This window comes from Eschscholzia californica, unplaced genomic scaffold (assembly GCF_041429995.1).
Source record: "Eschscholzia californica isolate CP2 unplaced genomic scaffold, dmEscCali1.0.p SCAF_2, whole genome shotgun sequence".
Taxonomy (NCBI): domain Eukaryota; kingdom Viridiplantae; phylum Streptophyta; class Magnoliopsida; order Ranunculales; family Papaveraceae; genus Eschscholzia; species Eschscholzia californica.
In genome coordinates, this window is record NW_028238309.1 from 44,690,585 (window position 1) to 44,710,561 (window position 19,977).

Genomic DNA, 19,977 nt, shown 5'->3' on the forward strand with positions numbered 1-19,977 from the left:
AGTCCTAGTCGACACTTAACCTGGGCGAGAGTAACACATACCATTACCTCCTTCATCCGTTCTTCACTATCATCTCAGAATTTTACTAAACTCGGGCTTCGGAAGGTCGATGGCAATGCCATGGACCACCCCACATCTCTGTATGCAGGATCAACTACCTAATGGCGGACTTGGACAAGCTGGAGAAAGGACACGTTCCTCACATCCTACGACGTCGACCAAAATAACAACCTAAGTCCAGAGTGAACTAACTCTAAACTTAGGCTGGGGGGACAAGAGACAACTCAGATTGGCAAATCGACATCTCTACCCAGACGACGCCTCCGCAGAGATGGCTCACGCTGGCAAACCGACATCCCTGCCTTGACAACGCCTCCTCCATCCTAACTCGCACACCTCTGCCCAAGCCAAGGCGAACAGATCACACAAGTCGATTCTACTTACCCTCCACTCAACGAGGCACAAGATAAGCAACAAAGAAGACCAAGGCCAATCCCAACGATTCGGGTTATCCTGACGTACCACTCTCTTTACCCCTAAACAACGGGGCACAAAACATGATGTTGTAATTTTGGCACCCCTGGGCTACCTGACACGCCTTTCTTCAGTTTATTCTACCAAGCACTTATTACATTTTATATAAGCATGTTATGTACTAAGTTCTCAAAGAACTAACAAATACCAAATTAGCAAATAAAGAGCAATTACTAAATTGTCATTGTCAACACTACCAAAGCAGTTCAAGTGCTGCGGGATTCACTTCGCCAAAAGTCTAACACGCCCCAAGGGCAACCAAAGCACACATATGTCTTATAGACCGGAGTTAATACAAGTACTAAGGAGCCAAATGTAAAGAGGGTTCCCACCAAGCCTGGCAGGCGAACAAAATTAGGCAACTCATACTCCTTCAGCTAGCCTGTGCAGACTCAAGCGGCATCGCTAGGTTCCTCTTCATCGGGTATCCCCTCCTCCCTCTTAAACTTCTCCCAACGAGCGAGCTCTCCAGCCATATCCCATGTGTGGTGCCTCCCTTGAGCTACCTCGTTGATGACCTGGCCCCGTGCTAACATTGCTGATCGCTCAGCGTACGCCTCGGATTCAGCGGGACATTTACCATGTTCCAACTCTAACTCCGCCATCTTCCCGGCCATTGCATCGTAGCAAGATTGCAGAGCCGCGTGTTTCTCCGCCCACTCTGCAAGTTGCCTATCTTTCTCAGTTATCAGGCCCTTGGTGAGGTTGGCACACGCAGCCGCCTGTCATTCGGACAATTCGTTAGTGGAAAGAAAAATTGCATCGTACCATGTAAAACGGAAGTACAAATGCCAACCTGGTATGCGCGAGCCTCGATCCAATCCAACGCCCGGGCAGCTCCCATCTCGAAAACATGAGTGTCGTCCCCGCTCCCTGCTATACGGGAAAGCACTTGGGGCACATATGAGTCATCCCCGAATATTGACGACGACGGAGGCATCTCAAAGTGCACAACATTTGTGTTACCCGCCGAAAGCGCCGCAGACCCAGGCGCCGACACAGTAGGAGTAACAAGAGCGTCAGGAAGAACGGTAGCAGCAGGCGAACTTCCAAGCGAAGAAGATCCAACCCCCGGTACCGACAACACTCTGCGCGGAGGAAGTGGATGTATGACTAAAGCCCTCTTCTGCCTCTTCGCCGACATCTCCGGTTCTGCAAAGCATACACTTCCGATCAACAAAGCACAGTAGGAACTGTCAGACCAACCCGACGCATAAGGGGAAAATGTCAAAGGGCTTACCAATAGGTTTGCTAGGGATAAGAAAACTCTCCCAAGTCCTCTCTTCCTTAGGAACTAGCAAACAACTAGCAAGCGGAAAATTGGCAAAGCACTCAGAGAGGTTGCGGCGGTTACCACGAGCAGAATCTGCAAAAACAAACAAGGGAAGGTAATGAACATATAACAACAAAACTGTACAACTGCGACGAGACCAAGCCGAAAGGCAACTTACTAGCGCTCCTCCAACCCGAAGGCAACCACGAAATATCACGATGGCTAAACAAACTAGGGCCCCTAACAAAGAAATAACGACGTTACCACTTCTTCTCGGAGACGGGCAAACCCAAAACCACAGCTGTCTTATCCTTACGAAGGCGGTACTGGTAGCGCCCCTTGTCTAACTTCAGAGAGTAGTGAGCAGCTACGTCATCGCAATGAAATACTATGTTAACTCGGCCATCATCTCCCAACCTTTGAACACAAAGTAGGAGTCTCCAAGCATTGGGGGTCAATTGCGACGGTATTATCCCAAACTCCTTAAGGACATCGTAGACTGTGAACGGGATAGGGAGCTCTAGGCCGCTCTCAAAGTTATGCTCGTAAAAAGCTACCCAACCCGGCACGTTGTCATCCACGAACTCTAACGGACCAGGCGCCCGAAGTTCTACGTCGTCTAGTATGTCATGTTTTTCCCTAAACACTCCATTCAAATAATGATCGCTTAAAGTGGATGAAGGGTTTTTAGGTAACTCTGGCCGCGCTCCGGGAACACTCGAACTACCGTCGCTTCGCTCCGAAGGTACGCTGTCAACAAAGGCCACCGGGTACATCTGGTCACTCATCCTACAATTAACATTCCTGGGTTAGAAGGGACCTGAACCTAGCCTGCCATACACGACCAACCTTAGTTTGGTACGACGCAAAATCCTACCATGCTCGGCCACTCTAGACTTGCACATCAAGCGCAACCACCCGTGGTTGTTGGCCCACTAAGGCATGCTAGAATTTCTACGATGCAAATGCTAAGGTTAGCTACAACGCTACAACTGAAGCATGCTAGAATTTCTACGATGCAAATGCCAAAGTTCACTAAAACTAAGACATGCTACAATGGCTCTACGATGCAAATGCTAAGGTTAGCTACAACTAAGGCATGCTAGAATTTCAACGATGCAAACCTCTAAAGTTAGCTACAACCGAAGCATGCTAGAATTTCTACGACACAAATGTCAAGGTTCACTACAACTAAGGCGTGCTAGAATTTTTACGATGCAAATGCTAAGGTTAGCAGCTACAACCAGGGCATGCTAGAATTCCTACGATGCAATGCCAAGGTTCACTACAACTAAGGCATGCTAGAATTTCTACGATGCAAATGCTAAGGTTAGCTACAACTAGGGCATGCTAGAATTTCTACGATGCAAATGCTAAGGTTCACTACAACTAAGGCATAACAGAATTTCTACGAGACAAGTGTAAAAGTTCACTACGCTAACATGGCAAAACAGGCATACATAATTTGGTGGAACCCTACTACTACAACAAGATCAAAACAAAGAAACATATAAATTCACTTCGATTCTTGCAATGAAAGATTGATATTTGAGAAAACTACGAAGAACGAACGAAGAACGCGAAAAACAGATGAGAAAATTCAAGGCTTACCTTCAACAAGCTCAAACTTCTCCAAATTTCTCACTCCTCCCAAGTTTGCTCCAAACTTTCTCTCTCCAACCCCTAAAACCAAAGCCAAAGAATGAGGGTCCAAGACCCCCTTAAATAGGGGTGGGGAGGCAAAAGCAACGGACAACATCCTCCTGCCCGTCACATCGCCACACGACGCGTCCCCATCCGTACAAAATGGTTCACGATTGATTATTGCAAAGGAAATTAGGGCAGGCACAACACGCGGCACTACCAAAGTTCGTTTACCCGACAACCTAGACGAAGAAATGAGAAGCCGTTCGCCAAGGTAACTCTGAAATTCTCGTATACGTACGTACACACGCGGGCATACGAGCACATACATATATATACGTATTTTTGTACAAAAACGTATACATGTATATATAAAAAGAAAAAAAAAAGGGAATGGGGGGGCGCCCCGCCCAGCAGGTCTGGACAGAACGCCCCTGCCCTGCTGCGGCATAGCAGAGTAGAGAGTTCTGCTCTGTCGCGCCGAGGCAGGGCAGGGGCGTTCTGCCCTGCCGCATCCCAGGCAGTGCAGAACGTTTCTGCCCTGCCGCGTCCCAGGCAGGGCAGAGCGTTCCCGCCCTGCCGTGCTTTAGGCAGGGCAGACCGTTCTGCCCTACCGCACCTGTGCAGGGAAGGACGACGTGCCCTGCGTGGACATTCTCACCTGCGCGTGTCCTCGCTACCCCCTCGCCTCGGTCGACGAGAATATCTCCCTTTCCGCGGCAAACCGCGAGCGTGCCTCGATACTCTAACGTTTGTCGCTTCCTCCGAAGTACGAGTCTCCTTGACTCGAGCGCAACTCTCGCTCAACGGGGTAAAACACTGACCAGACGTCCCTGCGACGTACATACAAGGCATGATAATAAAGCACATCTCGTGGTCCTTCGAATTTCAATCTCGACATACCGCCCAAGGCGACAAGGCGAGCTCCTGAGCCGACCTCTTCCACCTCGAATCACTACTCTCTAAGCAAGCCACATTGCTAACTCAAAGAGTGGGGGATAAACTGTATTGGCCAAAAACGACAGCTGGGCTTAATGGAGACGGAATTCGTGTTGGGCCTTCCTTCTACGTCTGCCTTCATACAACATGAGGTGTGCGCCTCTAGCAACCCATCGAGCCTGGCATGGAAGCCCGTCGAGAGTTCCTCACTAGCAAGCCCAACACGCTTAGTAGGCCCAGTCAGTCTGGCGTGCTCGCCCTAGCCCACTCTTCTAGCGTGACAACCCTAGTCTGACGTGTCAACTCACTCAGACTCCGTATGGTCACGCCACCACGTGATTAGCAGTTAAAGAACGAGTCACCTCAATCCCTAACATTTCGCTATACGTTGAGGTTATGGTAGAAGACCGAGTCTTGCGCTACTTTAAGAGAGTAGTAGGCCACATCTACTGGTAACAAGCGGACTAAGGCGACAGGCATCGTAGGGCTACGACGCCCCATCCAGAGATCAACGGCTACGAAGGCACTCTAATGAGATCCTACTTTTACGGATCTAACAAACCCGCGCCCATGGGTGGTTATCCTTCTCTAAGTTCTATAAATAGAGGAGGCCTCATTCTCAGAAGGGATCATCTGACACTCACTCGAAATTACTTACTTACTCTCAACTTGGCGTTTCAGAAACCTTTTTGCTCCGATCACATCAATCATTCACCACTAAAGCTCCGACTAGAATCCATCTACTCCGGTGACCTCTTATCTAAGATAGTTAAAGAAGGAGGTTCCGGTCAGAAGTGTCTACGATACCTCACCAGATCTTATTAAAGGCTTTCTGTTCCTCTTCTACCTTTCTAGTCTACCCTACCGTGACCAGAAGCCTACTCTGCCATCGCCAGAAGTTTGCTCTACCATCATCAAAAGTCTATTCTGCCGTGACCAGAAGTCTACTCTGCCTAACCAGAAGTCTACTCTATCGTCCGAGTAGACCAGAAGCTATCCGATTCCTCTTTCCGTAGAACCGAGCTCCGGCCACTCTACGAGTCGCGCCACCTTCGACGCTACAACGACTCCACTATCATTAGTAACTCTACTTTCGGTTTATTCATTTACGTTATCGAACTAAGTTACTAACTTGACCGTCGGAGGGTCCTTGGCCGACACCATCTCCGGTGCCCCCCTTGGACTTCACGGTTTTGTTTCTCTTATGCAGGTCAACAAGTCTCTAGTACCCGCTTCCTACCCAGACGTTGGTCTACCAGTAGTCGTTCTCTACTCGGGCGTTCGTCTACCTATCTACCCGACCTTCTGCCCGTCAGTCTGTCTATTTGAAGGCCCGAAGCCTAGTTGCTGGTGCCTACCTAACGATCTCTCTAACCGTGTGACTTTCTACCTGTCCATATATATTATTTGATTGGTTAAGAGATGTTTGTAAATCTCTGAAACAGATCTATTTGATGATCTATTTCAGAGATGTAATTTTTCTTTAGTATTGTAAATGATGGTTAAAGAGATGTAAGTTGGATTTGATTAAAGAGATGTAAGTTGGATTATGATGAAGGTTGGATTATGATGAAGGTTAGATTATGATGAAAGTTGGATTCAGATTTATGTATGTTAAGAGATGGAATCATGTAATTTTTATTTTATTTTTTGATGGACATTATTATGTTTCATGTAATTTTTATTATATAATGGATAAAATTCAATTTAATTTATATATATGTTTAAGTATGTTTTTTTAAAAAATTTATTTATATTATTTTTTATTGAAAAAACTTGTAACCCGCCTGTCCGAGCCTGACCAGGTTCTCGGGCAAAAACGGGTCGCAGGCACAAATTAATACATATATGTCCGACCCGATTCGCCCGGTAGTTCGATCGGAGACAACACTTTAGAGCCCGATCTGCCCGAACCCGCAAAAGTAAGAGCCCGTCCGAACCCTCCCGATTCCCACCCCTACTTGTGACCACCACATTTTCTTTTTCTACTTCTTCTCACCACCACATTTTTCTTTTTTACCTCTTCTCACTACCACCATCTTCATCTTTCTCTCTCCAAGGTCGCAGGGATGGTACTCTGCTGCAGTGGCGCGGCTGAGATTTTGGGAGTCTGGTGCGAGATTTTAATCGAGGCCCTCACGAAATAATATGAAAAAAAGTTTACACATAATTTATAAAAATACAAAACTGTTTAGCCATAATACTTTGAAAAACATACAAAAAAGTAGTATGCAAGAAAATATGCATGAACGTATTATTTGGTTTACTAATTTACTTATAATGTAATTATGTATCAAAAACATAGTTCTCGGCTACAATGAACAGTCGTGATGATTTAATTGAATATTCAATCATGTGAATTTCGAGAAGTACTCATACAACAAAATAAATGTTCGATAAAATGAGATATAATAAATAAATTTAGTTTTTTCATTAATACATATAGAGAAACAAAGAAAAAAAATGTGTATATTTCAGAGCAAAAAATAATCAACGTATAAGTTATCGAGAAAAGTGTACAACAATTGCATAAACTCTCTAAGGGATTAGAAATGCTTCCAAACACCAGTTAAAATCGTTAGGATAATATGACTTTATTTTTGGATATATTAATGGGTTAAAACCTAAAATTCATAAAGAGTTGCTGACTTGCTGTTGATATGTGCAATGGACGATTTGAAAGAGCTGCCCTATGACATAAGTTAATCAAGTAAGGAGACTAGACACTTTAGAAGTATTATTGGGCACTCGCCCAAACAGCGTGGAGTGCCCATACTACTCAAATGTGATACAAAAATAAATGTTGGTGAAGGGAGTCGGGGACTCGAACTCAGAACTTCTGAGTGATTGTTCCACATCCGTGCCAAGATGACAACCAATATAGTTTTGAAGTAACATACTCTTTTCTGTATATATAAAGTTTCTTTCTTGTAGTTACTGAAAAGGGGCCCCTAGAGGTGAGGGGGCCAGTGCGGTCGCACCTCCGACACCCCCTCACCCACGCCCCTGCTCTGCTGGCGTGTCTCACAATCTAGGGGAGGGCCCCTCCGTTTTACCAGATAACCCAAAAAAAAGTTTAAGAGTCGACACCATGGGGGCGTGTGAGGAAGAGTGGTGGTTGGGCTCGGGGAAAACAAAGAGAACCAAATATCTTTTTTTGAACCACCAATTTTTTTTCAACCAAAATTTTTGCTTCAATAGGGAGCCTGTTACCCGAGTGGCCTGCAGCCCGAGACTGCTAGCGGGGTACGGGCACCCAATTCTTAAAATATGTCTGCCCGACAGGTCCGATAGACCCTAACGTTCAATAGGATAACTTACATGATCCGCCCGAGTCGGAAAGGAAAACCCCGCGGACCCCCGAGCCTGACCGATTCCCACCCCTACACACACACAGATATGTGTGTGTGCGCGCGCGTGCTCATGTTAATCTGGCGAACACTAAAACCCTTTTCAAGTATATCAGAAGAGAATTCGCACCATCCCTTCAAAACCTAATTGCTAACAGTAACTAGTGGTAGGGTGTTGATTTAATACCATAATATCTACTTTTCCTAGCTAACCTATATTTGATTTAATTAAATAGTAAAAACACATCAATTGCTGCTACTAGTAGTACTACCTCTTCTTTGAATTGGTTTGTAAAGCACAACAGTGACAAACTTTGAGCAAAATCGGTGAGTAATCCCAAGGGCGACGACTGATTTTGGGCTCTCTCTGTTCTCAATGTATAGATGGTTGAGTATAGCATTCTGTGGGAGAGGAAGAGAGAGATTACCAGATTCATCTCTGCTCGTGGGGAAGCTCAAAAGCGTATGGTGCAAATGAGGAGGTACAATAGGTGGGTCTTTTGCTTCGTCTTCGTTGCCAGGATATGGGTTGTTGTAACTAGAATCTGGTGATCTTGGAACTTCAAAGCCCGCCACGCTTACTCCTTCCTGCATCAATAAAAAATTCTCAGGAATATATATATATATATATATTTTATATATAATATATATACATGTATATATATATATAATCAGGATTCGTTTGCAACTTACTTGATTTTCTCCATACAAATTATCCATATGATCAGAGATAAGCCTGAATACAACAACTTTTGATTAGCATGAGAAGAGTTGAGGGAAATCACTAGACAATAAAGCAATTGATGACTTTAAGAACTGTGAGATTAATAGTGGATTTATAGGATCTATAACATTGTAACCACTCAGACCATTTGATGGGGAAATATCATACTTTAAAAGGGAACTACTTGGGCTTGCTGAGAAAAAGAACGTCGAAGAATGCAAGGAGACACGAGAAGAGAAATATACCAAATTGTTTTGCCCAACCCCTATTATCTAGCTCACTCCATAAACTCCCAGGAGTCATTAGATTAGACAGAATACAATGACTTTGGACACTAAAAATATCATTGATCACAGAGATGAGAGACCTGTCAGGCCACATAAGCATCTGCTTAAATATAATGAGACACGGTACTGATTGTTACTAGCCTCATGATCCACATGTGCTCCGCCTCCAGTTCTCATCGGTGCCATATATAACTCCTCAAAACACCTTTTCGATACAATATAACAAATATTCTTGCTCTTTCCAAAAAAAATCTTTAAAGCACCTAAAAGAGTTAGTGAAGAGCCATTAATGGTGTGACGAGGTTAGTTTGTGAGACCAACGTTTCAAAAGGCGCATAAGATGCATATTGATGTACACGCCTTGAGGCAAAATATAGGTTTACCGCATCAGAACTTTGATACATTAGAGAAAAAGATGCTTCACCCCGACTAAGTTGCTCGACCAGTCAGGACTCGGCCGAGTCTCGACTAAGTTAGCCGAGATACTTTGCCAAGCCCTAGACTCGAAGACTTGACCAGGGTCAACTTGAGCTACTACTCCTAAGCCCAAGCCGAGTCGAGTTACAAGGCCGAGTCAGCCGAGGCAGACTGCTTAGGATGATAGTAAAAGAGCAAATTTGAAAGAATGCTAATACGAATGATAATCTTACATATGGCTCTGCAATGAGTTGTTAACTTCATTGATCAAGATGCGAAGAGCTACGGTTCGACCTATGCAATTCTAGAAAGTACACTAACAAATTACATTAGAGAAGTCAACCAGAGGCTATTCTTTTTTAAACTAACCAGAGGCTGTTTCAGTGTCAAGTTTCTAAGGGCTAAAAGGTGCGAGTGCGCGACTACGAAAGGACTTCGAAATCCGAATTAAGAATAGTTTGTACTCAAAATAAACCTAATCACCTTTCATGAAGTGACTTCAGTGGTTTGGCGAAGAACAAGCAGCTTCATCAAGTCCCGTACCAAGGAAATCAAATCAAGAATCATAAAAATATATGGGACCAATGAAGTAATCTATTTTTTGGTGGGAAATGGTCATCTGATACAGTCCGTAAACAATGTTCGGGGTGTCGAAGATCTCTTAACATAATCTATGGTGTTAGGTAATAATATATAGAAATTTCAACCAAATCCTCCCAATGTAGAGATTTTTTAGCCATAAATGGAAATGACTAGTTGACGAACATAATAACCAACTAAATCTTGTGAAACTGCAGAAGCACTAGGGGAAGCTAAATTTACTTAAACCTAAAAAACAATCAAAACCCTATAAAGGATAGTCCAATTGGAGCTAAGAAATTGCATGATAAATACAATAAAGAGGAGATAACAAACCTGATTTGGAGATCAAGCTTTATTCCTTATATACTAGCTGAAAGCTGCACGAATCAGAAGCCCTACCTGCAAAAATCACTACAAAAAACCTTTACTTGTTTAACTGTGAAAAGGGGCTAAATCTCTTGAAAACAAAAAGGAAATTGGATCATGGTTTTACCCCCAAAATAAAGAAGAGATTTCGCAACAAACCCTGAAAGAAAGGAATTGAAACTGATAAAGAGAATTAGATTCCAGAGTTGAATTAAGTACCTTTAAGAGAACCCACAAAAGAGCTTTGAAATCTTATCGACTCAGAAATATATCAAGAGTAAGCAAATCTGAGATAGAAATCGTCCTTGAAAACCCCTTTCTCCTTCGAAATTGATATCGAAATGAACATAAAAAACAGAGAAGTCAGTGACAAATATTATTGAAGGACAAATAAATTTTCATACGGGAAACAAAAGAGCTTTTTTTTTATGAACTAGAATTATATTAAAACCGAAACTGTCCATACAGAACTAACTTAAAACCAAAATAAAAGAAGGGAGTGTTGTAAATTGTCGGTCTATTTGCTTCAATGTGTGTCGATATTTGCATGCAACTTAATGGAAATAAAGGAAGAGAAAAAGATAGAAATATTAAGATATACTAAAACAAAGAGATGATCTTGAACCAAACTATATTTAGAAGAATTCTTTCCAAATCTTTTCCATACACTTTCTTATCTCTTACAAACTTATATCAACAATACACAAAGTACATCTATTTATAGGGTGGGAGAAGTAATAGGATGTTGACACATACCCTATGTGTTGTCACTTGCATGGTGTGTTGTCACCACCAAGATGACACTTTGCATATGAAGTTGTAGAATGGTGACACATAACCTCATGTGTTGTCACTTGCATGATGTGTTGTCACAACCAAGATGACACTTTGCATATGGAGCTCCCATGCAATGACACTTCTCATATGAACTACCACAAGATGACACCACATCAAGGTGGCAATATAGGAATGGTGGGCTGCAATAGATGTGAGTTTGGCAAGAGGAAGATAATCTTAAAGGCACCCAAAACATATGCTAAACCAATAATTCTATGGGCAGCCACATCCCTTATAACACTCCCCCTTGGATGACCATCACTTGAAATAATTGTCTCATTAAAAACCTTGTCAGAAAAACCCAGTGGGACAAAATCTGATGAAGGAAAAGAGTACAAATAATAGATTCCGAGTGACGTTGGATACGCTAAATACTGCCTCGTTAAAACCTTGTCAGAAAAACCTATTGGGACAAAAACTGGACGAAGGAAAAAGAGTACAGAGCGTAGATAGCGATACATGAACCTGCACATGATAATAGACTCCCCCTGATGAATATCATATCTTGGAACGATGTAGTCTTACATCATCAGGCTATTCAAGCGTCTCATCCCGATGCCTTCTACTAGTTTTCTGAACGTTGTAGTAGGCAGAGACTTGGTGAACAAGTCAGCATAATTCTCACATGATTGTATCTTCTGGATATCAATCTCATTATTCTTCTGGAGATGATGTGAGTAAAACAATTTAGGGGATATGTGCTTAGTCCTATCGCCTTTGATGTATCCTTCTTTGATCTGAGCGATGCAAGCCGAATTATCTTCGTGAATGACTGTGGGAGATTTTGTGATTGAATCAAGACCACTTGAGCTTCTAATGTGTTCAATAATGGATCTAAGCCATACACATTCTCTTGTTGCTTCATGGAGAGCAATAATTTCTGCATAGTTAGATGAGGTAGCGGGCATACTTTGTTTACTAGATCGCCATGAGAAAGCTGTACCTCCGCTTGTGAATACATAACCTGTCTGAGAAATCCCTTTGTGCGGATCAGAAATATAACCGGCATCTGTGTATCCTTTTACTTGAGAATCACCGGATAAGTTCTTTGAATAAAACAATCCCATGTCAGTTGTTCCTCTCAGATATCTTAGAATTTGCTTTACTCCAACCCAATGCCTCTTAGTAGGTGCAGAGCTATATCTGGCCAATAGATTTACTGCAAAAGCAATGTCCGGTCTAGTGCATTGAGCTAAGTATGATAATGCACCAATAGCACTCATATATGGTACTTCTGGACCAAGGAGTGTTTCGTCCTCTTCTTTAGGTCAAAATGGATCTTTCAGAGCATCGAGAGACCTAACAACCATGGGAGTACTAAGCGGATAAGAATTCTCCATGTTAAAGCGCTTCAGGACTTTTTCTGTGTATAATGTTTGATGTACCAGTATGCCACTTGTGCTTCTCTCAATTTGTAAGCCAAGACAGAGTTTTGTTTTCCCGAGATCTTTCATCTCGAATTCTTTCTTCAAATATTCTGCTGCTTTTGAGAGCTCTTCTGGAGTTCCTATAAGGTTGATATCATCAACATATACTGCAAGAATAGCGAATCCAACATCTCCTTTCTTGATAAATAAACATGGGCAAACGAGATCATTAACATAACCTTCTTTGATCAGATATTCACTAAGACGATTGTACCACATTCGTCCAGCTTGTTTCAATCCGTACAAAGCTCGATTAAGCTTTAGTGAATACATGGTATGTGGGTTGCCTCCAGGCAATTTAAATCCTTCAGGGACTTTCATATAAATGTCGGTATCTAATTTTCCATATAGATACGCAGTGACCACGTCCATTAAATTCATCTCGAGTTTTTCTAGAACTGCTAAACTGATCAAATATCGAAAGATTATTCCATCCATAACTGGAGAATATGTTTCTTCATAATCGATCCCTGGTTTCTGCAGGAAACCTTGTGCCACGAGTCTCGCCTTATAGCGGACAACCTCATTTTTCTCATTTCGTTTTCTAACGAATACCCATTTGAAACCTACAGGGTTTACATCTTTGGGTGTCAGAACTACAGGTCCAAAAACGTTACGTTTTGACAGTGAATTCAGCTCTGTCTGGATTGCTTCTTTCCATTTTACCCAATCAGTCCTTTTCCGACATTCCTCAATAGAATGTGGTTCATAATCATCATTTTCAGTGATAATATCAGTGGCTACCGAAAGCGCAAATATATCATCGATGATTATGTTATCTCGATTCAACACTTTACCATTACAAGCATAATTTATAGATATCTCTTCATTTGGAGATAACTCATGCTCTTCAAGAGCTTCTGCCTCTTCTGGGGCTTTACCCACTTTTAGGGGTGCATTTGTTGTTTCTTCTGGAACATTACTTGCTTGTGGTTGGTTTTTCCTCTTCCGGGGAACTATATCTTTAGAACCGATTGGTCGTCCACGTTTCAGACGTGCTTTGGACGATTCATTTGCTGCAATATTTTTATCGTGTCCTTCAGGGACATCTATCCTTGCTGGAACATTTGCAGCAGGTATATGTGACTTTGTCACTCTCGCTGCGTCATTAAATGCGTCAGGCATTTTATTAGCAATCTCTTGTAGATGTATTATCCTTTGTACTTCAACTTCAGATTGATTAGTACGAGGATCAAAATGAGACGAATTTGGTGTAACCCAAGAAAGTTCCTTTTTGGTAACATTTGCTTCAGGCAAATTTACTCCCCCTAATGGCGGGAAAACTGTCTCATCAAAGTGACAATCGACGAAGCGTGCAGTGAAAGTCTCACCCGTCAGGGGTTCGAGATATCGAATAATAGATGGTGTATTAAAACCAATATATATTCCCAGTCGGCGCTGAGGCCCAAACTTTGTGCGTTGTGGGGCTGTAATAGGAACATATACAGCACATCCAAAAATACGCAAATGAGATATGTTTGGCTGCTGGCCTTGAACATATTGCAAAGGTGAGAATTGATTATTCGAAGTAGGACGTAACCTTATCAAGGTTGCAGCATGAAGAACTGCAGGTCCCCATGCAGTAACTGGTAATTTAGTCCTCATCAACATTGGTCTCGCAATCAGTTGGATATGTTTTATGAATGATTCAGCTAGACCATTCTGAGTATGAAAATGAGCTACAGGATGTTCAACATTAATTCCAACTGAGAGACAATATGAATCAAAAGTACTCGATGTAAATTCTCCTGCTCCATCTAGACGAATTGACTTAATCGGATAATCAGGAAAGTGAGCTCGTAAACGAATTATCTGAGCTAATAACTTTGCAAACGCCTGATTCCGCGTCGAGAGCAGATTTACATGAGACCATCTAGTTGATGCATCGATTAATACCATAAAATATTTAAATGGTCCACACTGCGGGTGTATAGGGCCACATATATCACCTTGAATTCTTTCCAAAAATTTGGGAGATTCGATATGTACTTTCGTCAGGGATGGGCGAGTAATAAACTTCCCCAGTGAGCAACCAGTGCAAGTAAAATCCCTTTCTATCAGAAACTTCTGGTTCTGAAGAGGGTGTCCCTGAGAGTTTTGTATTATTCTACTCATCATGGTAGATCCTGGGTGTCCTAGTCGATCATGCCAAATTTTATAAGTACTTGGATCGTGCAACTTCGGGTTGACAACGACATATGATTCAACTGTTTTAATCTCTGTAAGATATAACCCAGAAGAAAGAGCTTCAAGTCTTTCCAGAACACGCTTCTGGCATGATATACTCGAGGTGATATATAAATATTCTTTATCATTCTCAGACCCAGTCTCGACGTGATACCCATTCAGACGAATGTCTTTGAAACTCAATAGATTCTTCAGGGATCTAGTCGAGTACAAAGCATTCTCAATATTTATTTTCGTACCACGAGGCAATATTATAGTAGCTCTTCCGGAGCCTTCTATAATGTTTGATGAGCCAGCGATAGTAATCGCATTTGCCTCACATAATTTTAAGGTCGAGAAATATTTTGTATTTCGAAGTATCGAATTTGTGGTCCCACTGTCTGCTAGACAGCTATCTTCATCACCTTTAGATATGTTTCTTCTGGAATCCATACCTTTCATAATATAATATAAGATTCAAACCACAACTATTTATAACATAAATAAAACTATTACAGATACATATAATATACTATCTAATATCTAACAGACAAAAGTTATTATAATATAGCATTATAATAGATAGAAAAGTTAATACACTAAAAATTAAACATATCATCAGTTTGATTTTCTCCTTCAGGGAGATAATCTCCAACACACAATGGTGGATCAAGTTCCATGTGGTTCATCTCTGGTGCAGCTTTAGATTTCAGAGATGCTTGGTATAGGTCCACCAAATGTCTCGCCGTACGACAGGTACGGGACCAATGACCTTCCATACCACAACGGTAACAAGCTTCTTCACGAGCTTTGGGAGGGGTATTATGTTTACCCTTTACTTTATCAGGCTTTCTCGCTGCATAATTCTTTGAATTTTCTCCCTTTTCCCACTTCCGGTGGTAAGGGGTTTGCCTGTTTCTCTCCCATTTGTTCGTGCGGGATCCACGTTGGTGGTTTCTTCCGGAACCACGCTTCCCTTTGTAATTTTGTTTCCCTCCATGATCTTTTGACAATATTGCATGTGCTTCAGGCACAGGTGCGGACCCAGTGGGTCGAGATTCATGGTTTTGCAACAACAACTGGTTGTTCTGTTCATTGACCAAAAGACAGGTCAGTAACTGGGAGAATTTAGAGAAACGTCGCTCTCGGTATTGTGGCTGCAGGACAATATCCGAGGCATGGAACGTACTCAATGTTTTATCTATCATCTGTTCATCAGTGATAATATTTCCTCCCACTTTTAGTCTGGAAACAATTTTACAAAGGCTGGAATTATAAGCAGAAATGGAAGAAAAATCTTGTAGTCGAAGATTTATAAAATCATTTCGAGCTTTTGGAAGGATGACCATCTTCAGGTGATCATATCTATCTTTTAAGATATTCCATAAAGCCAAGGGATCTTCCACATACAAATACTCTGACTTCAGGTCATCATGTATGTGACGTCTCAAAAAGCTTAAAGCTTGAGCCCGTAACATTTCCTCTGCATTATTCCCTTCAACAATAGTGTTCAGGAGATTTTTGTATTTTAGAGTCAGTCTAGCTTCGACTGCCCATTCCATGTAATTCTTACCTGTTATATCTAGAGCTGCAAATTCAAGTCTAGCAAGGTTAGACATTATGAAAATGAATTAAAATATTATACCTTTCACCAGACGGAGTAGCGGCTTAGTTTGTTCGATATTTCACCGATGTTGACTTCGGCAAATGAGCAGAGTAACGGCTTCTTTCAGCTGGCTAGAGACTCGTGCTGATAACGTGTTGTAAATTGTCGGTCTATTTGCTTCAATGTGTGTCGATATTTGCATGCAACTTAATGGAAATAAAGGAAGAGAAAAAGATAGAAATATTAAGATATACTAAAACAAAGAGATGATCTTGAACCAAACTATATTTAGAAGAATTCTTTCCAAATCTTTTCCATACACTTTCTTATCTCTTACAAACTTATATCAACAATACACAAAGTACATCTATTTATAGGGTGAGAGAAGTAATAGGATGTTGACACATACCCTATGTGTTGTCACTTGCATGGTGTGTTGTCACCACCAAGATGACACTTTGCATATGAAGTTGTAGAATGGTGACACATAACCTCATGTGTTGTCACTTGCATGATGTGTTGTCACAACCAAGATGACACTTTGCATATGGAGCTCCCATGCAATGACACTTCTCATATGAACTACCACAAGATGACACCACATCAAGGTGGCAATATAGGAATGGTGGGCTGCAATAGATGTGAGTTTGGCAAGAGGAAGATAATCTTAAAGGCACCCAAAACATATGCTAAACCAATAATTCTATGGGCAGCCACATCCCTTATAACAGGGAGTACATTCCAAATTTTCTTTTGACCATATTTTCTTCCCCATTTAGCTAGAGCATCAGTTTTGGTATTGCATTCTCTGGGAGTGTAAGTGAAGACTAAGAGGGTGTTTGATTTTTTAGCACTTGTAAGTGCTGTGGCGTTTGTTTACCATTACTTCTAAGTGCTTGATTTTTGTTTTTATATTAATTCTAAATGTCATAAAAATGAGAAATTGTCTATTTTGACATTAAAGTATTTACATATTAGTATTTCATACTAATTCATAGTCCTCCCGAGTTTAGGTACAAGAGAATTACGGTTTATAAATACTTTGTGTTGAAAATATTAACCTCAAATAATTAAAAAGTATGAAGGAGAAAGAACTTACATTGCACCATGGAGTTTGGGTGGTTTCATGACTAATGAAGGAAGAGACGTGAAAAAAATTTAAGAGAAAAGCTTAGGTGAAGGATGAGTGAGAAGGAAAAGAGTCATCGCTAAAGTCATAAAAAGATTTTTTTTTACTTATCAATTGTTAGAGATTTTCTTTTGGGTTATAATCATATTGGTAATTATTATATTCAGAGAAGGATAAAAATGTCTTTTTTAGCACTTAGAAAGTAAGTGCAAAAAAATAAGCTCCAAGTTGGAGCTTACATTTTTGCACTTACTTTGACCCCACTTACAAGTGATATTCACTTATTAAGTGAAAAAAACAAACGGCCTAAAATTGCCGGCCCACACTTATTAAGTGAAAATCATTTAATAAGTGCAAAAATCAAACACCCTCTAAATCCGTGACTTGATCCTTGAGCGCTAGAGTTTGTTCAATAACTTTTTTGGACTGCCAGTGTATGCCATCACTTTTGCCATTCATGTACTGCACTAGATTGAGATTATCGCTTTCTATATGCACATATTGAATGCCCATCTCAATGGCCCATAATATGCTGTTGTGTATTGCTAGACTTTCGCATTCTTCTGCATTTTGCCCCCTAACTGAGTCTGCGACTGCTATAACGAAATTTACTTCTGCATCATGTATAATATACCCGATTCCTGCTGGATCAGAGAGAGTATTGAAAGAAGCGTCCACATTGATTTTAAGGAATGGTGTCGATGGAGGGCTCCGTATTTGTTGCTTTGGTTTATCCCTGCATTTATTAGTAGTTAATACATCAAGTTTGAGAGGCATAGTTGAGGTATTATTAATCCTTGCCACCATTTGGAGGGGGGTTTATTTGTTGTCCGTGAAGCAGTTTTCACACCTGGCTTTCCATATGAACCATAATATTTTTGCATATAAATTCGTTGTGACTTCATCAAAGTCCTTCCGTTGATGGATCCATATGCTAACAGTTTGTAGGTGTTCTGTTCTAATATTAAAAGTGAACCAAATTGCTCTCGCATAGTTGCAGTGTAACATCACATGGTCGAGAGTTTCGGTCTCGTTACAGTTAATGCAAGAGTACGAGTTTCCGATGTACTCACTAATTTTGTCTTTCACTGGTAGACTGTTAGTGCAGCATTTCCACAGGAATAGTTTAATACGAGGTATCGTGTTCAAATTCCAAATAAAGAACAAGTCAATTTGTTCATGCATCGGAGCTGAATTACCTGTTCTAAGATAGTTATACATGGATTTAATAGTGAAACTACCGGATTTGGTGAGCGTCCATTTTGCTGTGTCCTCCTTTCCTGTATGCAAATTTATGCTCAGAATAGCCCTGCATATGTTACTGTCAAAACAATTGTTAATCAAAGTTATATTCCAAGTATTATTAGTGATAAGTTGGGCCACCCTATCGAGATTGATACCGGTATGATTAATGAGAGGAGGGGGGTGATTGGGAATCCAGTAGTCCTGTCATACATTAACTTGATTACCATTATTAATATCCCAGAAGATGAGCCCTTCCATCTGGCTAAACTGTTTGCTGATAGATTTCTAAGGCCATGAGTGATGGACTTTGGGCGGAGTGGGTTTATGGGATTTGGGGAAACATTTACTCTTAAGAACTTGAACCCATATAGCTTTAGGATTATAGAGAATGCGCCAGTTCAGTTTGGTAAGGAAAGCTTGATTATCAAGCGAGGGAAGACGAAGCCCTAGTCCACCTAATTTGCGAGGCTTGCAAATGGTCGACCAGTTAACGGTTGGAAGGTTTTAGATTTTCCCCACCAGAAAGTCCTTTGAATAGACTCGATGCTGTTGCTAATGCCTTTCGGGATGGCGAAGCACTGCATTTGGTATCGGGGAACAACCGCTGCAATTGTCGAGCTGACAATGGAGCGGCCAGCTTGAGAGAGGAGATTGGTTTGCCAATTGGCCAGCTTGTTCTTGATTTGGGTGAGAAGAGATTTGAAGGCTTGATTTTTGTTTCTATCGATAAAAAGATGTGTCCCAAGGTATTTATCATTAGAAGAAGATTGATGGACTTTTAGGTTACGAATGATCATTCTCTTGAATTTAGGATGAGAATTTTTGGAAAAGAAAATGGTAGATTTCGCATAATTTATCATTTGACCAGAAGCCTCGCTAAACTCTTCGAGAATTTGTTTGAGATTATGAACGTTTTCAAGAGAATTTTGGCCAAAAATGATACAGTCATCAGCAAATAACAGATGTTTAATCACAAGATTAGAGTGGGGATTGGGAAGCCTATGAATGGGCTTTGGCTGTTATTATTCTCAAGGAGTCTGCTGAGACCTTCCATTGCAATAGCAAACAGAAAGGGAGAGAGAGGATCGCCTTGCCTAATTCCTCGACTAACATGGAAAGTGGCTCCGGGACGACCGTTGATAAGAACTGGCATAGAGCTGGTAGTGAGACAAGAGTTGACGAGGTTAATCCAATGGGTGGAAAAGCCCATGAGTTGCATGATTTTCTCCAGGTAGTTCCATTCGATTCTGTCAAAAGCTTTGGGCATGTCCAGTTTCAGACCAAAATAACTCTTAGACCCCCTGATTTTCTTAAAAGAATGAGTAAGCTCTTGACTGATAAGAATATTGTCCGTTATTTGCCTACCCGGCACATAAGCTGCCTGAAAAGAAGAGATGAGATCAGGAAGAATAAGTTTGAGTCTGTTAGCCATGATTTTAGTAATGATTTTA

The 19,977-nt window shown here is 41.3% G+C and overlaps 2 protein-coding genes across 7 annotated transcripts; both read right to left on the minus strand.

Annotated features, from left to right (window-relative positions):
- Positions 1–686: 686 nt before the first annotated feature.
- On the minus strand, positions 687–17,020 carry LOC147558245 (uncharacterized). Of its 6 annotated transcripts, none has more exons than XM_086659794.1 (8): positions 16,911–17,020; positions 10,336–10,438; positions 10,084–10,149; positions 8,434–8,476; positions 8,013–8,328; positions 1,775–1,900; positions 1,331–1,686; positions 687–1,256 (listed from the first exon to the last, which is right to left on the minus strand). In XM_086659794.1, exons 4-8 carry the CDS (start codon positions 8,458–8,460, stop codon positions 927–929), a joined length of 1,155 nt encoding a protein of 384 aa, XP_086515920.1. In that variant the 5' UTR covers positions 8,461–8,476; positions 10,084–10,149; positions 10,336–10,438; positions 16,911–17,020; the 3' UTR covers positions 687–926. The 6 variants fall into 6 exon arrangements, with proteins under 6 accessions (XP_086515920.1, XP_086515924.1, XP_086515921.1 ...); XM_086659798.1 differs by having other exon boundaries at positions 8,169–8,328; positions 10,084–10,161; positions 16,911–16,970; XM_086659795.1 differs by lacking the exon at positions 16,911–17,020 and adding an exon at positions 3,419–3,490 and having other exon boundaries at positions 8,169–8,328; positions 10,084–10,161; positions 10,336–10,504.
- On the minus strand, positions 15,146–16,177 carry LOC147558246 (uncharacterized). Its single transcript, XM_086659003.1, has one exon. It carries the CDS (start codon positions 16,163–16,165, stop codon positions 15,146–15,148), a length of 1,020 nt encoding a protein of 339 aa, XP_086515129.1. The 5' UTR covers positions 16,166–16,177.
- Positions 17,021–19,977: the final 2,957 nt, after the last annotated feature.

Coding starts and splice junctions, on each gene's coding strand:
- LOC147558245 (XM_086659794.1), bottom strand. CDS start 8,460: ATGGATAATTTGTATGGAGAAAATCAA. Junction 1,901..8,012: donor CAAACCAATTCAAAGAAGAG/GTAGTACTACTA, acceptor TTGTTTTTGCAG/ATTCTGCTCGTGGTAACCGC. Junction 1,257..1,330: donor TCGAGGCTCGCGCATACCAG/GTTGGCATTTGT, acceptor TCCGAATGACAG/GCGGCTGCGTGTGCCAACCT.
- LOC147558246 (XM_086659003.1), bottom strand. CDS start 16,165: ATGTCTAACCTTGCTAGACTTGAATTTGCAGCTCTAGATATAACAGGT.